The sequence below is a fragment of the Malaclemys terrapin genome, chromosome 2 (assembly GCF_027887155.1).
Source record: "Malaclemys terrapin pileata isolate rMalTer1 chromosome 2, rMalTer1.hap1, whole genome shotgun sequence".
Lineage (NCBI taxonomy): Eukaryota > Metazoa > Chordata > Testudines > Emydidae > Malaclemys > Malaclemys terrapin.
The window spans coordinates 1974430-1995249 of NC_071506.1; the positions used below are offsets into that span (position 1 = coordinate 1974430).

General features: G+C 54.9%; 1 protein-coding gene across 2 annotated transcripts in view; it reads left to right on the forward strand.

The window, feature by feature from the left end:
- MROH1 (maestro heat like repeat family member 1) overlaps positions 1 to 20820 on the forward strand; it is a 111503-nt gene that overhangs the window by 40523 nt on the left and 50160 nt on the right. The window contains exons 14-30 of one of the 2 annotated variants that reach the window (XM_054018485.1): positions 763 to 873; positions 1686 to 1830; positions 1971 to 2011; positions 2712 to 2853; positions 4371 to 4423; positions 5312 to 5419; positions 6495 to 6614; positions 7601 to 7723; positions 9891 to 10037; positions 10256 to 10282; positions 12427 to 12549; positions 12996 to 13075; positions 13597 to 13732; positions 15009 to 15104; positions 15738 to 15842; positions 17041 to 17176; positions 18982 to 19094. In XM_054018485.1, the coding sequence (XP_053874460.1) occupies positions 763 to 873; positions 1686 to 1830; positions 1971 to 2011; positions 2712 to 2853; positions 4371 to 4423; positions 5312 to 5419; positions 6495 to 6614; positions 7601 to 7723; positions 9891 to 10037; positions 10256 to 10282; positions 12427 to 12549; positions 12996 to 13075; positions 13597 to 13732; positions 15009 to 15104; positions 15738 to 15842; positions 17041 to 17176; positions 18982 to 19094 (1806 nt within the window). The remainder of the gene's footprint in view (positions 1 to 762; positions 874 to 1685; positions 1831 to 1970; positions 2012 to 2711; positions 2854 to 4370; positions 4424 to 5311; positions 5420 to 6494; positions 6615 to 7600; positions 7724 to 9890; positions 10038 to 10255; positions 10283 to 12426; positions 12550 to 12995; positions 13076 to 13596; positions 13733 to 15008; positions 15105 to 15737; positions 15843 to 17040; positions 17177 to 18981; positions 19095 to 20820) is intronic. The other variant, XM_054018486.1, reaches the window with a different exon arrangement.

A 20820-nucleotide genomic window follows, 5' to 3' on the forward strand; every position in this document is an offset into this window, starting at 1 on the left:
GGCCCTCACGCAGTCCCTTGCTCACACGCTGAAGCGTCTTGCATCACAATTGCTGGAACTTCCTCCCTCCTCCTTCCTCAGTGGCTCCTCCCTGACTCCTTCCGCAGGGAAAGGGAAGAGCTGAGCTAGACTGGCCAGGGAAGCAGGGGTGGGGGTCTTGGCAACTGATTCTCCCGTCCTTAGCTTCAGCCCAAAGCTGTGGGGGGAGCCAGAGCACCCAGGTAAAAAGCCAGGGTTAGGCCGTGTCTGCCTCTCGTGGGCTTCCTGGGCCTAGTCATCTGGGCCCAAATTCTCAAGTGTCCACTTGAGACGTGGTGCCAGGCTGGCTGCTGCAGCCCCAAGGCATCGGTTGGAACGGGGAGCGCTCGCATCGGGGAAAGCCCAAGGTGTCAAGTCGGGCACCCAAAAATCACAGATGCTTAAAAATCAATAAAAAGGCCGTGCACTCAGTGCTTCCTTTCCCGTCAGTAAAATGGGCGCACTCAGGCAGGAGGGCGGCCTGCAGCTCCTTCCAGAGACCAGGTGACTGATGTGCAAGGAGTCAAACTAGCGTGGGGCGGGGAAGGCAGGGGCCCGTTGTGATCCCAGGGTAGCGCTGCCATCTGCTGAACATGCTGTGTTGATGGCTTGGAAAATGTGAGCCTGTGTTGGTGGGGGAAGGGAGTGATGGTGCAGCCCCAGTGGAGAGGGAGCTGCCCTCTGTTTCCTGGGCCTGATCACAGCTGTGCTCCTCTCTTAACCTGCGTTCTTGCTCCCTCACAGCACCCCAGGAAGCAGACGCCGGAAGCTGATGACCTAACTAGCGACAGCGTCCAGAACATCAGCATCAGTACGCTCTTCCTCATCAGCACCACTGTCGACAGGATGGACGAGGTGAGTCTACGTCGCACTGTAGCTCAGCTCTGTCTGACACCCGTACCGCCTGCCTTACCAAGCACGTGAGCTGGGCTTGCCAGACCAGCCCCAGCCTCCTTGCCAGGGCTGCACAATCTGCTGTCAGGCTGCTGCAGTCATAAGAACAGAAGAACGGCCGTACTGGGTCAGACCAATGGTCCATCTAGCCCAGTATCCTGTCTACCGACAGTGGCCAATGCCAGGTGCCCCAGAGGGAGTGAACCTAACAGGCAATGATCAAGTGATCTCCCTCCTGTCCTCCATCTCCATCCTCTGACAGACAGAGGCTAGTCCCAAAGCCGGGCTCTCTCGTCGGACAAGAGAACAAATCAGCTCTTCACTGAGCTGTTTGGTGTCAATTAGAGTCCAGTTGCTCTTTCCTCTAAGCTGAGGGCATCTGGATTTCTAACCTCTGAACAAGGAACGGTCTCGGATGAGTTTGTAAGGTGGTGGAAGATGAGAAGGCCTTGATGTCCGTTAGCGTCCGGGTTCAGAGCAGGTGTACAAGGTGCTGGCCAACTTGAAGGGCTCAGTCCTTCCTGAAAAGAGCACTGGTGGCTCAGAGGAGGTGAATGTTCAGACCGTTATTCCTCCATCTTTGATGCCACACAGATGGTGCACCTCAGTGGAAACCCCCCCTCCCCTTCCCATCCATCCAATCCCTGTGGTCAGCCGTTTCTCATGGGGCTCTCGGAGTCCTTCCGGTTCAGTCCCTTGGGCAGAGACCTTATCACATTCCCCTGTAAAGCACTACTGGTGCTAGACAAACATGAGCAACTTGTTCTCCACAGGTTCTCTGGCCGTATCTCTTGGAGTTCGTGACCCCCATAGAGTTTACCGGTGCCCTGACTCCCCTCTGCAGGAGCCTAATGCACCTGGCTACGAAGAGACAAGAGGAGGGAGAGACTACCTTCCTCATCCACTGCGACACACATGGTTTGTATCGGTGGTTGCTCTCCTGGGCAGACTCTGTGTACTTCCAGCAGAGGAAGTGTTGAGCATCCAGAGCTTCTAATCTTGTGCTCAGGCTGTAGGTGAGCACGTTTCCCATCTGACGCTTGTTTCTGTATTTGTAGCAAACCTGCCATCACCGTGTGCTCTAATGGCGAGGCTGCTGGTAAGTGAGGTTGGGGCTGGCCTGGCTGGGTTCTCTGTGCTGAAAGAAGGTGGCATTTTCTTCCCTTGAGAGGGTGGGAAGAATGGGTTGCCCTGGTACTAGTGCCCCCACCCCCCCGACTACCCTGCCCAGGGCATCGGGACCCAGGTGCCTCCAAGCCGGGGGTGCTGTAAAAGCCTGGATAATCGTTCCCCTGGGCCTTACTTCTCCTGTGGTCAGCATAATGTGAGCCGGCCGTGCTCTGATCCCGGGAGCAGCAGCTTGCTCCTTTCTCCTGAGGGAGTTCTCTGCAGTCTGCCCATCCTTTCTATGAGCTAGGGGAAATGCTTTCAGAAACATCCTGTCTTCGTAAGTGACTTGGGGTTCCATGTGCCTAAATCACCTCTGAAAACAGGACTTGGGCACTCTCGGAAACGTTACCCAGGAGCGTCTTAAAAACCAAGCCCCTCCGCTCCTTGATAGTGGAAACTTCCTCCCACATCTCAGGAAACGTCCTTGGCAGAACATCCCGTCTCCCCACTGTCCGCTGCATGCTTGTGTCCGGCTGCTGGTGTTTGTGATGGCTAAAGCAATTGCTCTGGGTTGGAGGTGGGGGGCGTGAAGCCGTATTTAACCTCCACATCTTTCAGTGTGTGGGGGAATTATATACACACCTGTGAATTCACCTGCTGTAATTCTCTTCTGTCCCATTTCCCCCCAGACTGTGTCTTCACAGCCCTATTTAGGGGATGGTCGGGGGGCAGCTGCTCTGCGTCTGCTGAATGTATTGCACCTTAATATCCATCCCATGCTGGGCAAGCTGTGGAATAAGAAGATTCCCCCCTTAGTGGAGCACCTGGAAGGTAAGGCATGAATGGGGCCACGAGCGAAAGATCCTTCTTGCGTAGCCTGCGATATCTAAAGGCCGCTCTTGAGGTGCGCTGCCGCACTCGGGTACTGCGGGGATGGGCAGCAGTCTGGAACTACTCTGCATTAACTGGAACTATTCAAACATGAAGAGGCCATGCAGATCACTATAGGCCACCCACGAGCTGCTCCTCCCTCTGACAGCAGCCTCGGTGTGCAGCTTCCAGGAGGCAGCTGTCCTACCCTGTCACACGGGGCTGACTTAGTGCTGTGTCCCGGAAAAGCCTGCCTTCAGGCATCAGGAAGCCAGCCACACCTTGACACCTGTGGCGCTTTGAGGAGCAAAATCTAGAAAACCACAGAAGAGAGACACTTGGCCAATTTTAGGCTCTGATTCTCTGATCCCCGCGGTTCCTGCAAGGCCGAGGCAGGGAAGTGCGGCCAGGATTCTGCAGTTCAGCCCATGGTGTCAGTTGGTACCTTTTTAACATGGCGCTGCAAACTCTTGTCTCCTTTCTTTGTTCCCAGCATGCAGTGCTCCTTCCAATGTGCAGGCCATGCCTGTGTTAGTGATGCCCTCTTATGCAGTTTGGGTGTCGCCCTGACACTCCTGATTGGATGCAGCCTTCATGTTGGCCACCCTAACATGAAGGTGTGGCCTCCTGTGGGGCTTTCCATTCCTGCACTTAGCTAATCCTTCCACTTACATAATGGCTGTCCTGGGTCAGACCAAAGGTCCATCTAGCCCAGTTCCTGTCTGCCGACAGTGGCCAGTGTCAGGTGCCCCAGAGGGAGTGAACAGAACAGTGATTCATTCCCAGCTTCTGGCTAACAGAGGGTAGGGACACTTCAGTGAAATAGTCTCAGTACTCCCACCTGCGGGCTAGGGGCAGTGTGACCCGCCAGTCCAAAAAGCAGAGGTTCTTTGGTGCAAGTTCACATTCTTTGCAAGCTCTTCAGTTGGCACCCTGATTAAATGACCATTATTGCTGCTGTAACTGATAACTGGACTCCATTTATGTCTCCCAAAATATTGCACTTAACCTGGGTTAAATCAAAGGTAACTGGGTTCCTCTTCATGCTGCATTCATAGAATCCTAGAACTGGAAGGCACCTCGAGAGGTCGTCTAGTCCCGTCCCCTGCACTCATGGCAGGACTAAATATTATTTAGACCATCCCTGACAGGGGTTTGTCCAACCTGCTCTGAACAATCCCCAGTGATGGAGATTCCACAACCTCCCTAGGCAATTTATTCCAGTGCTTAACCACCCCGACTGAAGTTTTTTCCTAATGTCCAACCTAACCCCACCCACCCCGCTGCAATTTAAGCCCCTTGCTGCTTGTCCTATCCACACACCGGCCTTGTTCTGAGTACTAGTAACTTGTCCATTGCTGTGTTTGGAGCATTCGCTCTGCGATCCCCAGGAGAGCCCGTTCTGCCTGCTGCACGCTGGGCTTTGTGGGGTGCCGATCTGAAACCAGCACACACGAATGGTTTGGTTTTTCTTGTAGCAAACACGGAGAAATCCCTGTCGTCGAAAGAGTGGGAAGACAAGCTGCTTCTGGTAAGAGTGTTCAAAGGGGTGTAAGAGCCGGTATTGTTAATGGGGTGTGTTTGTATGTGCATGCATGGGGGGGGGGGGGGGGATCAGGGGAGCAGATGGGAGCACTTGGAGACCCTGGGTCCGCTCAAGAGGCTGTTGTGCCGCCTCTGAGGGTTAGAGTGGCAGAGGGAGCTATGTGCAGAGACACAGCCATGTGTCTGGCTGTAGGCCTAGAACCCAGACCTCTGCTCTTGCTCAGAGGCGGTTACGTGTCCTCAGTTGCTCTTGACTGCTCTGAAGAGACGTCTCTGGGGTCTCTGCTCGGACAAATGATGGGGCTCAGGTTCGCGTAGCTGCTGATGGGTTCAGGCAGGGCCTGGTAGGGAAAGTACCCAAGCCGTTTCATCTCTAGGTTTATTGGCCGGCCAGAGGGCACAAATCCCAGAATGGCGTGTGCCCGGGGGATTTGTTACAGTTTAAAATAAGGCCTGGAGCAATCCAGGAACTCGTGCAGGGGTTCCTCCTGCTCCCGGGAAGAGGCAGCACGCTGTTCTCCGGGAAGAACTCAGACTCCTTCCGAGGAGCACCAGCGTCTGTGCTGGGAGCCGGAAGGAAATAGCAGAGAGGCAGAGTAGAGTTAGCAGGTCTGGCCTCCGACAATGACCATCGCTAACCTCTGGGGCCCTGCCTCCTCCGGCACAGTGGAGCCTCTATGCGCCCAGTGCCTCCCAGGAGCCTCCATCACAGGGCGTTTGAATTCAGACACTCACTGAGTGCTCACTGAGCTTTTAAATAGGGGCTTAAACACGCCCAGCACTTGGGCAGGGGATGGCTGCACGCGGCCCTCTCTTCTCGCACCCCGTGAGACTCTGACTAGAAATCAGTTCTCTCCATTCCTTTCTCCTGCAGCTCCTCCGGGAGACGCTGACGGCGATTTCTGACCACGCCTGGATTTGTCAGTTCAGCGCGGAAATGTGCAAGCAGCTGAACAGCTACAACGGCTTTCCCTCCGAGAAGGTCTGTCGCGGTGTCCCTGGGGGTGTGTCCCTGGGGGTGCTCTGGCAGGCAGAGGGAAGATCTGATCACAGCCAGGCCCAGCTGGAGGGGATGGGGAAGCTTGGTCACCTGAGGCATACAGCAGACGACTTGGATTCTAGGCGCCATTTGGAAGAAGTGGCGGTAGCGGTGCCACCCCGGCCGTGCCTCGCTGTGTGCCGCCTCTGAAGGGGGGGTTGGGCCACTGAGTCAAGGAATCCCCCAACGGTTCAGTTACTCTAGTTGTGGTGAACTGGCCCATGTTTGCGTGAGGCAGCCAGGGAGGAGTGGGTGGCTTTGGCGATCTTTTGGAGAAGAACAGAGCAGGATTTGGGGTCTGCCTCGGTGAGGGGTGGAGGGTCACCGAGGCTATGTGCCTCCTGGGCAGCGAGGAGCACGAAGGGTGAGGGCTTGGGACAGAAATGGCGTTAGACCCAGCTGTGGTGGGAGGAGAAAGGTGAGGTGAGGCGTACAGAGACTGACTTGAGTGTCCTGCATACATGTGGTAGCTGGAGCCCAGAGCTGCCGAGGGGTGTTAATGAATTGCAATAGTTGTCTCTGCCGTGGTACTCGAGTGCTGAAGCAGGGCTGGCTGGCTGGAGTTTTCCAGAGCTCTGTGTGCACAGGCCCAAACCCCTGAGAGCAGCAGGCCGGCCGGCAGGCCTGGCCTAGAGCCTGCACTGAGTGGCTAGATGTGCCGTGGGCTAGCTGCAGGGATAGCAGCTGAATGGTTGAGCTAAAAACGTAACTTGGCGCTTCCCTGCTGTAGCCTGAGCCGGCTGCTGCTGCTCATATTGACTGCCCCCACCCTACAATGCCGTCCCGTCCTGCGCCGCTGGAGCCTGTCGTATTGGCATCCTGTCCTCCCCTTGTGCCTGTGACTCCTCCATTGCGAGAGTGAAACTTTGGAGTCTCAGGTGCTGAGAGGGGTCAGATCTCCTCCTGCGCCGTGGCTTGCATTGCAGGGTAGCTGGAAGCTAAGGGATGTCTGCTCTCCCAAGGGCTCTGCTGGTGTATTGGTTCCATAGAACACAATGTTCCTCTTCTTGTCTCCCAGAACTTCCTGTACAAGTGCATTGGAACGGCGCTTGGGGTCTGTTCAAACAAGGAAGTGGTGCAAAAGCAGCTTCAAGAGCTGCTTGAAACAGCCAGGTACCAGGAGGAAGCAGAAAGGGAGGTGAGACGGCACCGCCATGCCCTCCAGTGAGAAGGGGGCTTTCCCGCTACATGCCCTGCCTCCCTCTGCGTGTCACACACCCACTGAACGACCAACTAGTGCGGGCTCCAGCCCTCTGTCCCCACAGGACTTTTATAACCAGCTTATTCCACCTCTTCACGTCTCCCTCTGGGTTTGGCCCAAGCCTCAGTGGCCAGGCAGAGGTGGCCTGGAGATAAAACTGCTTCCTCCCCTTTCCCCAGCGCTGCACTAATGATCCCTGCTTAGTGCCCGGCCTTGTTTGAGACCCAAAGCCCCACTCCCGCTCCCGCTCCAGCTAGCGTCTGGTCGTCTGGCAAGCCCCGCTCCCGCCTACATAACGAAGCTATGTTAGGACCAGGCTGGCTCAGGACGGGGGGGCTCTGAGGAATATGGGGTACCGCAGGAAGCGCTTGGACTCCCAAGAGGTGTTACTCTGACGGACCCACACAGCACACCTTAAACCATGTTAGCACCCGGCTGCTAGACATGCAGTGTTCTGGGTGAGCGAGTGCCTGCCTCTGGTGGTCTCTTCCCTGCTGATTACATGGGCTCCCTGAATTCCCCTGCGCTGTCACCTGGGGACAGGATTCTCTGTCGCTCTCGTAAGCTGCCATGTAGCGTTACTTTGCGCTGTTCCGATGCATCCGGGGCGAATGTTACCCTGCATCTAGTCCAGTTTAGGGGCAGCACAGACATAAGTTAACGGTGACTCGCTTCGATCTAGATCACACGCAGGTCCAGTAAGGGCCAGTTTTTAATAAACGGTTTATGGAGTTTCAGCCCAATTTGCAAGCTGCACCCCCATATAAAGACCTCTCCGAGCCACTGCTCCGTGGAGACCGTGAGCTGCCAGGCCTCCCGTCAGCTGAGCACGCTTTGAAAGCCTGGAGTTAAACCACCAAGAATTGGGTTTTGAACAGGCCAGTCAGGGCTGGAGAATTAATAGCTCTCTCCCCATCCTCCAGGGACTTGCCTCCTGCTTTGGGATCTGTGCAATAAACCACCTGGACGAAACCCTGGCCAAGCTAGAAGACTTCGTCAAATCCGATGTCTTCAAAAAATCAGTGGGACTGTTCAGTATCTTCAAGGTAAAAGGGCCAAGTAACCTGGAGTGGGCGATGGGGTAGGTGCTTCCAGAGCCCCGTTGCAGTCCGATCTCTGCACCTGAGCAGCCATTCTCACTCAACAGCCCTAGTCCCCTGTGTCTCTAGGGGATGTCATGGGGGCTGTCCAGTCCCCGTGGCTCTCACAGGCGTGTCGCTGGCCACAGGGAGGAGCAGAATGAGCAGAGGGTTGGGAACTGGGACCTCCTATGAACTCCAGTCCTAGCCCTGCTCTTCCTTGCTGGGAGGCCTCTGAGAAGCCACAACTTCAGTTTCTGCATCTGGCAAATAGGGAGTCTGGTGGGAGGTCAAGGATGGATGGTGAATAACACCAGTGCGTTACCTGTTCAGAGCAGGGTGTGGGCCCTAGCTTCGCACGGCCCCAGGGGGGTGGGATTGACTAGATAGTGCATGAGAGCTGGCAGCCAGAGCCTGCCCTCAAATGTATCTGCACTGTCCCCGTCTGAGTGGGAATCTGATGCACAGGGACAAGGACCCGGCTTGACAAAGCCCTTTTTAGTTGGGGTTGGTCCTACTTTGAGCAGGGGGTTGGACTAGATACCTCCTGAGGTCCCTTCCAATCCTGATAATCTATGATTCTATGTAACTTGTCCAGGGGCATGCAGTGTGCAGAGTGGACTTGGCCTGGGCTCACCCCCCTTGACACGGTCTGGTTAATGTCTTCAGTCCTGAGCAGTGTGGAGGCTACCGATGGAGGGCGGCAGAATAGTCTCCTGCCCTCACCCCCACTACGCTTTGCGCACCTTGGGCCCAAATCCAGGGCCCTTCACACGCGACAGACAGACCTAGGCTGGGGGTAAATCGTCTGCTTTTGGCCAAAGGCGCACACAGCGTAATGGGGGTGAGGAACACGTCTCGAGGCAGGAGGGCCGTGTGTCCTGGCGTTGGCCAAGTGGCCCTGCAGAGACGCGGAAGCTTTTCCACTCTTAAAGAGCAGCCTGTGAAGGGTTACTGCTCTTCCCGCTGGGAGGGGAGGGACTTGCAGGGCTTTCGCTCCAGGGGCCCAGCTGTGCCAAGGTTACTCTGCGCTGACCCCTCTCGAACAGTGGCTCTCCAGACCATCTTGTGTAAGGCCCTTCACCCCAGCCCCCCCACATCCTTCAGTGAAACCTCTTGAGAAAGGAGCCCCGAGGAAACAAACCAGTCTGAGAACTGCCGCTTCAGACCATTGACTCAGCCCACTATGGCAAACCCAGAATTTGCACTTTTGGGAGGAAAGTAGATTGCTCTCCATGAAGTGACCGACATACCCACCTGTAAAAAGAACAGGAGTACTTGTGGCACCTTGGAGACTAACAGATTTATTAGAGCATAAGCTTTCGTGGACTACAGCCCACTTCTTCGAAAGCTTATGCTCTAATAAATCTGTTAGTCTCTAAGGTGCCACAAGTACTCCTGTTCTTCTTTTTGTGGATACAGACTAACGGCTGCTACTCTGATACCCACCTGTGGCAGGTTATTGGTGTGCGCCACCTAATGGCAGTCACCAGAAACTACAGTTGTCAAATATTTCTGTGTGTGTGTGTGTGTGTGTGTGTGACAGCAGAGCAAAGTGAGGGCAGTACATGGTGGAGGTGTTAGCAAAGGAAGCAGGAGAATCGCTTTCTAGTTTGGTATGGGGCATGTGACATGTCAACAGCTGGAAAGAATTCTCTGGCTAACCCACCCTGCTGACAGTAATTCTAGTGCACAGAACCCAGACTCTCAGCCAGCCGGTCTCTCTCTCTCTCACATGGTTACTCCTAGGTCGGGTTCACGTGCTCTGCAAACTGGTGGCTATGTAGCGTCAGTCCATTGATGGCCCGGCAGTGGATGGCGCTGGAGGCAGGGTCTAGGGCCTGCCACAGAGCTCTCTTGGCCCATGTCTCATTAAAACCACGTTACTCTGGCCAAGGGGTGTGAACGGCATGGTAATGACCTCTGTGGTAGAGCTGCAAACAGCAGCATGGACAGGAAAATAATAGAGGGAACCAGGAGTATCTGAGCCCCCCCTCCCTGCGGGAGGTCCCATCCCGGGGCACAGGCCTGTGGCCAGTCTGTCTGTACGTATGCCCTGTAGGGACCAGTCCTGCCTGGTCGTGGAGAGGGACTGGGTGGCCCAACAGGTCCCGTCTTTCCTCTCTTGTCTCAGGACCGCAGTGACAATGAAGCGGAGAAGATAAAGAGCACCTTGATCCTATGCTATGGCTACGTAGCGAGGTATGCCCCCAAAGAGCTCGTGCTGTCCAGAATCGAAGCCGACATTCTCAGGAACGTCTTCCACTACTTTAACACCAGGGTAGGTGGTTCGAATGTCCCCTCCGCAGGGAGGAAGCAGCTGACTGGCCACCTGCCCATGTGCGTGTGAACGAGTGAGAGCAGCCTAGCTGGGGTGCAAATGCTGCCTCTGAAAGGGCCCAGGCCCACCCCTGATGGGCTCGTGCCATGTCTTGGGAGGAAGCCGTTCCCGTCAGTGTTTGCTAACATCGCTAACGTGTTTTTCTTTTACTTGTTCAGGTTCTGGGAATAAAGGTAGAAACCAAGGTACAGTGTGAGGCATTAAATCTGACCTACTCTCTGCTCTGCCTGCCTGTCTCTGTCTCTCCGTTTGATCACTCTAGAGAGGAGACGAGTAGCTTCCTAAATACCAGTGCTCGTGATTGGGGTCTCCGTGCAGTGCTCAGCAGGGAAGTCTGGCATCGGGGGGGAATGACACCATCACAGGGCTGAACGGCAGAGTCCCCCTGTGCCCGAGTGCTTGTTATCCGAGGGGCCGAGAGCCTAAAGCCTGATTCTGGTCTGGAAGAAACTAAAATGGGGCCCCCGCTCTCCAGCTCGGCTGGCTGTAGTCACTGAAGTCTGCTCCTGCACAGTCAGCAGGGGGGAGCTGGGGTCTCTCTCGCTTTGTGTGCCACCAGCAGGGTTCCTCTGGCACAGGGTTACTGTGCAAACTCCCTGAAAGCTGTCCTGGGCAGCCTCCTTTTGCCTTGCAGAACCTCTCTGGTGACTGCCTGAAAAGGAGACACCCCAGCTTGGCTCTCAGATCCCAGGCAGCGTTGATGGGTCTGTCAGTCTCGTGTGTTCAAATTGTGCAGAGAATAACCCAGAGCCCATGTGCTGTTTTTCACAGCACAGTCGCTCCTTAGACCTTGGTGTGCGTTTCTCCCCCAGCCCAGCTCCTTTGAGCAGCACTGACATGCAGTCAGCCGCCCCTCCCCCCCGCCTTTGTGGGCATGTAACTAGGGGAAGTTTAATGACCCCCCCCCCCCCCCCCCCCCCAAGGTCTAGCCACGGTTCACAGCTCAGCTAAAAGTCCCTAACCACCCAGAACAGGTGTTCAGTGGCCAGACACCCAGGTCACTGTTTGGGGAGGGCAGCTGCACTCTGCTACTATCAAAGACTGAAGAACAAAAACATGGCATTTGTCAAGCTCAAGTTAAAATGTCAGGCCAGAGCACCTCCTTCTCCAGACTCACTAATGTCTTTTCCTTCTGGTTTCTTGTTGGCACTAACCCCTTCTGTACCACGGCTTTCTGGGCACGCTCTGAGCGGTCGGGACGCTCACTGGCAAACACACTGCTGGCTCCATAGGGTCCCCGGGGAGGGGGCGGTGAAGGGTGGGTGCTGGGATTGTGCCTTCATTTGGGGAGCTGTGGCATTGTCTCAACTTGCATGTACCTGGGAGGAGAACCAGGCCTTAGTACTTGTTATCCCATGTCCTGGAATCTAAAGGGATCGGGGCCTTCTAAATATGGCAGTCCCTTTATGGTGCTGCAAGGGATTATCTGCTGTTTTGTGGGGTGACTGGCAAAGCCACTGGCAGTGCGAGGAACGTTCCCATCTGCCGTGTGCCTGGGGGTTAGCGTGGCTCTTTACAGCAGAGTATGTAGAAATGGACAGGGACACATGTCTGCTGGTGAGGAGTGCGTCTCAGCCCTGCTGCTGGATAGCTCCATGGTGTTTCCTCTGGAGGCTCTGAGGCCTGGTCCAAAATGCAGATTCTTGAGCTCTTCGTTTAAAAACACTGGTCTCGGAACAAGTCTCCCTTTAAGGGGGCAGCTTCTGCGCTCTGAATCTCCAGCACGTGCACCTTGTCCTTGGGTGCCACCTCACCAGGTGGGAGGTGCAAGGCGTCTCTTGGGACACCCTGCTGGCTGGGTGGAGGCTGCGTTCGGATCAGGAGATCGCTGGCTGGGATGCTTGCTAGCGTAGGGGATGTCCATGCTACAGTAACAGCACTGCCGCTGTGTCACTCTAGCGTCATCGTGTAGACGCTTCCTACGCCGACAGGAGAGCCCCTTCGGTCAATGTAGGTAATCTGCCCCTGACAGGCAGAAGCCGGGCTGACAGAAGAATCCTTTTGTCAACCTTGCCACAGCTACACCTAAACCGAAGTCGACCTAGGTACTGTTGTGGGGGCGCTAAATCTTTCCCGGCGCGGAGTGACGTCGTAGATAGACCTGAATTTTAGGTGTAGACCAGCCTCCACGGCTGTAGCCTGGCCGAGAAGCAGAGCTGGGAGCTCACACTGGAACAGGAATAGAGGCAGGCAGGGGAAGAGCCGCTGGGCTCCCCTTTTGAGGGGTGGCTGAGCCTGCCAGCCCAGTGCACCCCAGTCAGGGTGTGGGGTAGATACACCTGGCCTTGAACCTGCACCTCACTGCTTGTTCTGCAATCTCTGCCCTCAGGATTTGATGCTGAAACTGTGCCTTATTCGGAGCATTTGCATGATCAGCCAGGCCATTTCGAGCAGCGCGCAGTCCGACGCCTTCGTCTTCTCCCGCAAAGCCGAGCTCCTAGCTCAGATGATGGTAAGAGGAAATTCTGGGCTGCTTCTCTGAGACCTAGGTCATGACTGGGGGGCTGGGTTAGAGAGACAGCTCTGCCTCAGCCTGGGATTCTGGGGGGCGTCTGTCCGCTTTCCCGGGGGGGGCAGGAAGGGAGTTAATGCAGACTGGGAACAGCCATGGAGAGACTGGAAGTGGAGGATGGTCGCCTGGTTTGCTGACCGTATCAAATGAGCGGGTGAGAAGGAGGTGTGGTGACTGTCCGGGATCAGTGGTCTCCTGCATGCGGCTGTTGGCTCGGGACTGGGAAGGCAGGGTTCACGGCTGTTCTGTGGAGGCAGAGTTGTTCCAGGACCTTGCGTGGCCTGTGTTCTGGGGCCAAATGTTTGTGGTCTCCTCAGGACAAGCTGCCTTTGAGAGGGTGCTGAGTGCTGGCTTTCTGCTAAACTCTCTCTCCCTTTGCATGCTAGGAGTTTATCAAGACAGAACCTCTGGATTTGCTGAGAACTCCTATTCGCCAGAGAGCCATGATCTCCTGCACATACCTGGTGTATCCTTTCTGTCCTCCCACCTCTGTGGAATGAGAAACCACCTGCCGAGGCGGCTTGAGCTGCCGTCTCGTGTGAGTGGTATGAACACCATGGACAAACCTGCAGGGCTGCCCAGCGCGGGGGCACCCTAGGAATTTGGATTGAGACAATCCTTGCAGAAAACGTCCAGCTAGTGCCCGTACCCACCCCCGCTCCCCACCTGTGTTACGCGCTTGCTAATAACCCTCCATCTTGGTCTTATTGCTCAGGCTCCGCACTAAAATCTCTTCATGCGAAATAGAAAGCCAGGGGCCTCGCTCTTCATTTTAAATTCTGCTAGAGAGAGAACTTGTTTCTGAGCTAGAGTTAAAAATCCTGCAGCACGTCGCTGCCCCTGACACCAATCTGGAGAAATTGGCTATGCAGCTAAGTCAGCAAGACTGCAAATTAAAATGCTTCCCACTGGCTGACGGGTGTGGCATTCACTCCCTTTAGAGAACTGCATGTAGCTGCTCGCTTGCTCCCTTAACTCGTTGGACAGCATACTGGAGCCTCCCCTGAGCGAGCCAGATCACGTCGAACTGATTGATACCTGCCTGAGCAGCGTACTGGCCCTTCCTCCGCTGGACGTCCTGAAGGAGAGAGATGGGCACGTGCCAGACGCCTTGCATAAGGAGGTGGGACGGGAGCTGTCTGAGCTAGGTAGTCTGCATGGTGCTCGGAGCCTGTTCTGGCAGAGCACCAAGGGATTCAGAGCTGGTGTCCGGCAGTCGTCTGTTCTGAAGAACAGCGTTGAGATGTTGTTAGTCACTGGGCTGGAACCGATGCCTTAGTGGTGGAAAGTTGTGTGTGCCAGGCCAGTCCCATGAGCCATTTAATTCTTTGTCAGCAGTTCCTTTCCAGTGCAGCTGGGCACCGTGTGTAATATGGGCATCACTTCTCCTTCACTTGACCAGTGCAACGCCTGTTGGGGAAGCCTGGCCCACAATCTCCTGCTCACAGAACATGAGCAGGGAAACACCAATTCACTGATAAGCCTCCAGAAATTCCATGTGTATTAATACCACGTTCCCAGAGTCCAATCAGAACAATCTAGGCACCCGGAAAACTGTCCGTTTGGTGGAAAAGGCACCTTTCCCTGAGTGGCCTATGAAAGCCCATAGGGCTGAAATGATGATGGGGGGTGTGTGTGTGTGTGTGTGTGTGTGTGTGTGTTTGAAGATCTACGTATGGCTGAGCTGTCATGACTAACAGCTTGGTTATTCGCCACCCAACTAGTGCAACACGCCCCTAAAGCTCTGTACTGCAGTTACAGGGCAGCTTTCCCATGAACTGCAAAGCAGAAATTGAAGCCGTATCTCTGGGCTTGTCCTGTTAACCAGAGGTCGGGGCAGGCCGCTCAAACCAGCTTTTAATAAAGCTCCTACAAACTTTCCCTCCAGAGTCTGAAACCCTCTGTGTGTTTTCTGGGATCACTTCGGTGAAGCAGAATGCATCACTTGGGGCCTGAAGCTCCTCCTGGCACTTGTCACACTTGGAGAAGTGCTAGTGAGTCCGGAAGTTCTGGATTTCGGAACGGGGGGGGGGGGGGGGGGTTTAAAGCCTAGCAAAAGTCAGTGCTGCCTGTCCCAACCCCCGGCTAGCAGGTGCCATGTGGTCTAAGCTGGAGCCATTCCCTGCTGCGAGTTCCACCCCACAGGGTCGCTAGACCGCATGGCCAAGCAGTTCCAGTTATGGCGAGGCCTCGCTTGCTGGGTCTTGTATCTCTGAGCTGTACCCCTGTACCCAAGAGGAAGGCAGCTGCTGCTGCTCCCTGTTATGCCAGTTATTGCAGCAAGCTGCTAGCCCAGGCCTCACGCAAAGCTCCGGGCCCTTCTGTAGCCCGACTGACTCCACTGGGACTGATCTGAGCGGTCACCTGGACAATAACCTTGTGCCTCTTCCTCCTTCTAGACACTCTACCACGACACCGTCAGTGCCCTTAAGGACCTGCTGAAGAGTGTGCTGCAGAAGGACCTGACTCCCCGTGGACTGCAGAGCATGTTTGAGGTGGGTGGCACCAGAGTCTCAGGGGTGGGGGGGGGGGAAGAGTAGGAAGGTTCCTGGCTACCAACTAGCCGGCTGCACTCCACCCTAATGCTGAGTAAATGGAGGAAGATGTTGCGGGTTTCTGGTCACTTCTCTCAACGTTATTTTCTGGTATTTGGGGCCTAGAGCGAGGTGCCCATATCTCAGCCCTCTCCCTGGTACTCTGCCCACCCGATGACAGCTGGGCTGCCTGTGTCTGCTCAGCCCCACACAGCAGCACCTCTAGTCTCCGTGCCCGATACTCTCCTTGGTCAACAGGATAGACTGGGAGTTCAGTCGGGCCGTCTGTGGACCAAAGGACACGTGTGGCATAGAGAGATGGAAGGTGGCAGCATCTGCCCTTGGCAGCCTTGGTCCTGGGAGTTCCTTGAACCCAGAGTTGTGAGAATTGGCCCATCCCTCAGACTGCAGTTATCTTCCTGAGCGTAACGGTGTCCCCTGCCTAGGTTGTCACTCTAACCCAGATAGGCCCCACCATGCAATGCTCTGTAGAGGCCATAGCCCATGGGCTGTCGTACGACTCCACAGTCTCTGAGGTCGAGGGACAAGCCTTCAGCCACCTCTGAGTTCTTGTCTTTGGGTCTCCCTCTGCAGCATCTAGGCCCATGGATCAGGTCGAGCAAAGAGCACGAACGTGAGCGAGCGGTGGAGGTCAGTGCCACGCTGCTGGAGTTCTACCGGGACAAACTGAATGTCAGTGTAAGTAAATGCAGTGTAAGGACATGCCCATCCCCCCAGTAATGGGGACCCTGCACCACCTGGCTCACAATGGGGGGGTGCAGAGAGCAGGAAACTCAATCCCCTGCTTCCTGGTCAGGCTGTTCTACTGGTCCATAGAACTGGCAGGGACCTCGAGAGGTCGTCTAGTCCAGTCCCCGGCACTCCTGGCAGGACTAAGTATTGTCTAGACCATCCCTGACAGGGGTTTGTCCAACCTGCTCTTAAACATCTCCAGTGACGGAGATTCCACAACCTCCCTGGGCAATTTATTCCAGTGTTTAACCACCCTGACAGTTGGGACGTTTTTCCTAATATCCAACCTAAACCTCCCTTGCTGCAGTTAAGCTCACTGCTTCTTGTCCTAGCCTCAGAGGTTAAGGGGAATAATTTTTCTCCTCCTTGTAGTAACCTTTTATGTACTTCAGAACTTATGTCCCCCTCAGTCTTCTCTTCTCCAGCCTAAACAAAACCAATTTTTTCAGTGTGTGTGTGTGTGTGTGTGTGTGTGTGTGTGTGTGTGTGTAAAAACTCCCTCTCCCTCCAATTTGTCCACATCTTTCCTGAAATGTGACACCCAGACCTGGACACAATCTTCCAGTTGAGGTCTAATCAGCGTGGAGTAGAGCAGAATTACTGCTCATCTCTTGCTTACAACATGCCTGCTAATACATCCCAGGATGATGATGTTCATTCATTGCTGGGTTTTTTTTTTTTTTTTTTTAATTTCCAACAGTGTGACACTGTTTACTCATATTTGGCTTGTGATCCACTATGATCCCCAGATCCCTTTCTGCAGCAGTCCTTTCCCCTTGTGTGCAACTGATTGTTCCTTCCTAAAGTGGAGTACTTTGCATTTGTCCTTTATTAAATTTCATCCTATTTACTTCAGACCATTTCTCCAGTTTGTCCAGATCATTTTGAATTTTAATCCTACCTTCCAAAGCACTTGCAACCCCTCCCAGCTTGGTATCACCCGCAGACTTTAGAAGTGTACTCTCTGTGCCATTAGCTAAATAATTGACGAAGATATTGAACAGAACCGGGCCCAGAGCTGATCCCTGCAGGACCCCACTCGTTATGCCCTCCCGACCTGTTCCACTCCCCCTGCTAATGCTGCATACCAAGGACATGCTGTTCATAGACACCCATGTGTCTGTTTCCCCTCTCTCCTGTTCAGACTGTGGTGCCCTTCTCTAACCTCGGGGTGCTGGTTGCACTGTTCTCCCCCCGGTGTTCAGACTCCCTTGCCAGCATTCGCCTGCATGCTGTGGACTGCGCCTACTATCTACTCTACATACAGCTGTGTTATGAAGGTAAACGAAAGGGATAAGGAGGGAGAGGCAGTGTCATTACCTAGGACTGTCTGCCCCAGCCAGTGCTAAGAGAGCCCTGTTGCCTGGCAGACAGTGGGGAGGGAAATCCCCCTTTTGCTGCTACTGCCTGGTACCAGGGAGTGTCTGGAAACTAGATGCTGATGCTTGCTTCTGTGTGGGCCGTGCTCTGAAAGGAAAGGAATAGCCCTCTTCCCTCTTGAAGACATTGAATAGCTGAGCTGTAAGCTTCAGGTTTCAAATGTCCTAATAATCACTTCCGTGTCCTCTGTGCTGCGATGAGGGGTTAGGACCCAGAGCTCACGGGGTGGTGCGGAGCCTTTTCCACAAAAAAATGTCCCAAATCAGGATGAAACACCAAAAATATGAAATGTTTCCTGAGATTTAAAGAGATTCTGTTCTGGGAGAACCACAGTGGAATTTTTCCGCTTCCCACCTTCCCTACCCCCCCCACCCCCTCCCCTCAGCAAGTGAAATTGACAATAGCCTCCCAGGTCTGGTGCTTGGCCTGACCCCACAGCTCCAGGTACTAGAGAGGCAGACAGTCCTAGCTTCCTGCCTCTCCACCTCCAGGAGCTAGCCCACGGGTTGAAAGTGAAATTGACAAGAGCCTTCCAGATGGGAAGCCAGGAAGTAATCCATTTTTTTTTTTTTTTTTTCCAATGGAAAATTGATTTATTTTTGGCAAAACTGAAATTTTCTTGCAGAAAATCTTTTTGTGGGGAAAATGCTGTTTTTTTTTTTTTTTTTTTTTTGTTGGCTCCATGAAAGTTTGTCTTGGTGCTGTACAAACAGGACTACTACAGCTGGCTTCTGGTCTGTGACTGGAGCTGTCTGGCGCTGTGCAGCACAAATCCTGTAATAGCCAGGAGCCTGGAGTTGAGAAGGAGGCTCTCTGCCCAGGAGAGGGAGCTCCTCCACTTGGAAGGTGTCAGTGGAGCTGTGGGCCGCAGCAGAGGAAAAGGGAGGCTGGGGAGGGGGGGGGGGGTGTTTCCGTTTCACCCTCGTTTGGTTCACAAACATGACTGGACCACAGAGCTGGGAGTTCAGACTCTGGGTTTAGTCCTGGCTTGTAGGGGGCTATTTGGAGTGAGTCACTTCCCCTTTATAGCCCGGTTTCAGATGGGAAGATGTGTGCCAACTCCCGGGGGAGGGCAGGCAGCCAAGTGGCATAATGATCCAGTCTTGGGACCTCCGACCACGTCAGAGGTGCTGTGTCGGTGCCAGGTGTGACTAACTGGGACTGTTCTTAATGTGGTCTTTGAATGCTGACAGGGGAGTGTGGCTAGGATAGTCTGCATTGGCGGATGGGAGACTGGCTGAGGGAGAATACCTGAGCATGTAACATGAGAACCCAGGAAGGGGTTAGAGGCCAGGTGACCCCTTTGCCCGGGAAACTGAACAAAAGCTGTGGGAGGATCTCTGAAGAGAGAGTTTCAGGAGCTGGCTGGTGGAATGGCTGGGAGGCAGACAGGGCTCTGACCTCCCAAGGGGGCTGAGGGCCCTGGGACCCCAAGATGGACCTAACTGGGGGGGATCCTGTTGTCTGTGCCTGCAAGACCTGTCTTGGACTTTGTTCCTGTTGTCTAAATAAACCTTCTGCTTTACTGGCTGGCTGAGAGTCATGGTGAATTGCAGGAAGCCAGGGGTGCAGGGCCTTGTGTTCTCTCCCCCCCCCCCCCCCCCACACACACACACACCCCCTCCGTGACAACAGGTATAAAGCACGTGGGGAAGTCACGGCCAAGGAGCAGTTCTGCTAAGTCTGCTGCTTGTCTCACATGTAGGATTCGCCCAGGATTACAGAGATGAGGTGGTTGAGAGGCTGAAAGACTTGAAGAAAGGCCTGGAAGATCCTGACTTCACCATTCTCTTCAATACCTGCTACAACATTGCCATGGTAAGGCTGAGAGCCCTGTGCAGGCCACTGAATCCTGGTTTCCTTGGGGTAAAGGCCCTGTTCTAGGGCCGGAGCCCACGAAGGCTCCAGTCCTCTTGTCTGTGATCTGGAGTCTGCCCTTCCCAGCCGTGGGGTTTGGGTGATGGAGGGAGGGGGCTGCTCAGAGAGCCTGGAGCACTTGCTGACGGAGGTGCTCTAAACACCGGTGTCTAGACCAGGCCATGGCATGGAAAGGGCTTTGCTGTTGAACCCTGTGACTGCCTTTGGGCAGCTGTTTTATAAACTGCAAGTCCAGAGCTCTGCCCAGGAGTGCATGTCCGTGTGCCCTGTACGCTCGTGTGCCTGCGGAATGGGGGACTTGGCCTCTGGCCCAAAATGCGCTAACCAGCTTTGCTCCAGGTGAATTCTTACCCCTAAAGAGAAGGATCTTATCCTGGATCACTGGGGCGACTGGGAATGCCTGGCTTCCTTCCAGCCTGCCCCCTCGAGCTCGTTCCAAACCCCTCGCCCTCACCTCTGTGCGGATAAGCAAAATACCTGGGCCCAGGTAGGTAACCCAACCTGCCTGCAGGGAGCTGTCTGCTCCTTGTGGCTGGTGGTGTGACGTTGGCCCTAGGCGCTGGCTGAGGGGTGTGTGTCCTGGTCTGGCGCCCGAAGGTGTAACCAGAAGCCTTTCCAGTTGCCAGGCTGTACCCTGGAGCGCCTCTGGAAGCCGTGGGAGAGCCCATCAGCAAGCTGTCACTCCTGGGTTAGCCACTGAGGTGTCCAGATCTTGGGAGTCCCTCCCATCCCCTCCCTGCCCACTTCCTCATCTGTCCAGTGGTACAATGTTCTTGCCTTCCTGCATGGGGGTTGTGGGGTAGAAGGACTGATCCCGCCCTCTCCGCCAGTAGCATGGGATGTGCTCGTCGGCCCAGCTGACTCGTACGCTAGGGAGAGCAGAGCTGCTGCAGGGTCACGGTCTCGGCACTTAGAGGTGGGAGCAGCTGCTCTCCTGGTGCGGGGAGGGGACAGCCAGAGCGGGGACAATCGCTCGCCTGTGTCACGTCCCTGCCCCCTCTGACTCCAGTACAAACCTGACCCTACCCCCCAAAGAAACAGGCCCCCACTTGAGACTAAACGTCTGCGATGGGCAGGGGAGGGTCTGCCTGCTACCCCTAGGCTAACGGGCCTGGAACGCTGGCCTGGAGCTCCCAGCCCGTCTGTTCTCCCAAAGGGTCAGCAGCCTGCAGTCCCTGCTGGAAAGTAGCAGGAAAATGGCAGCTGTCCCGCAGTGCCCCAGAGCTGTCTGTGCCATGGGGGATCCTGACAGAGGGTCTGCTGTGCTGTCGTTGTAGTGACCCTTCCTCTACCAGTGTGACTCGAAACCAGTCGCTGTAGCAGCTCTTGATAACCGCTGTGAACATAGTAGCAGGGGAGTTGTGAGCTCTCAAGATCCTTGTACCAAGCCTGGGAGCACAGGTGCCCATTGCAGGGTGGAGGAGCTGCCCCAGCGGGCGAGGTGAACAGAATTCTTAGGCAGTGTGAGCACTGAAGTGTCGGGATTCTGCATCTTAGTCCATCCTGTGCCTTTTCCCACAGATCCCAATTACCTTTAGACTCATAGACTTTAAGGTCAGAAGGGACCATTATGATCATCTAGTCTGACCTCCTGCACAACGCAGGCCACAGAATCTCACCCACCCACTCCTGTAACAAACCCCTAACCTATGTCTGAGCTATTGAA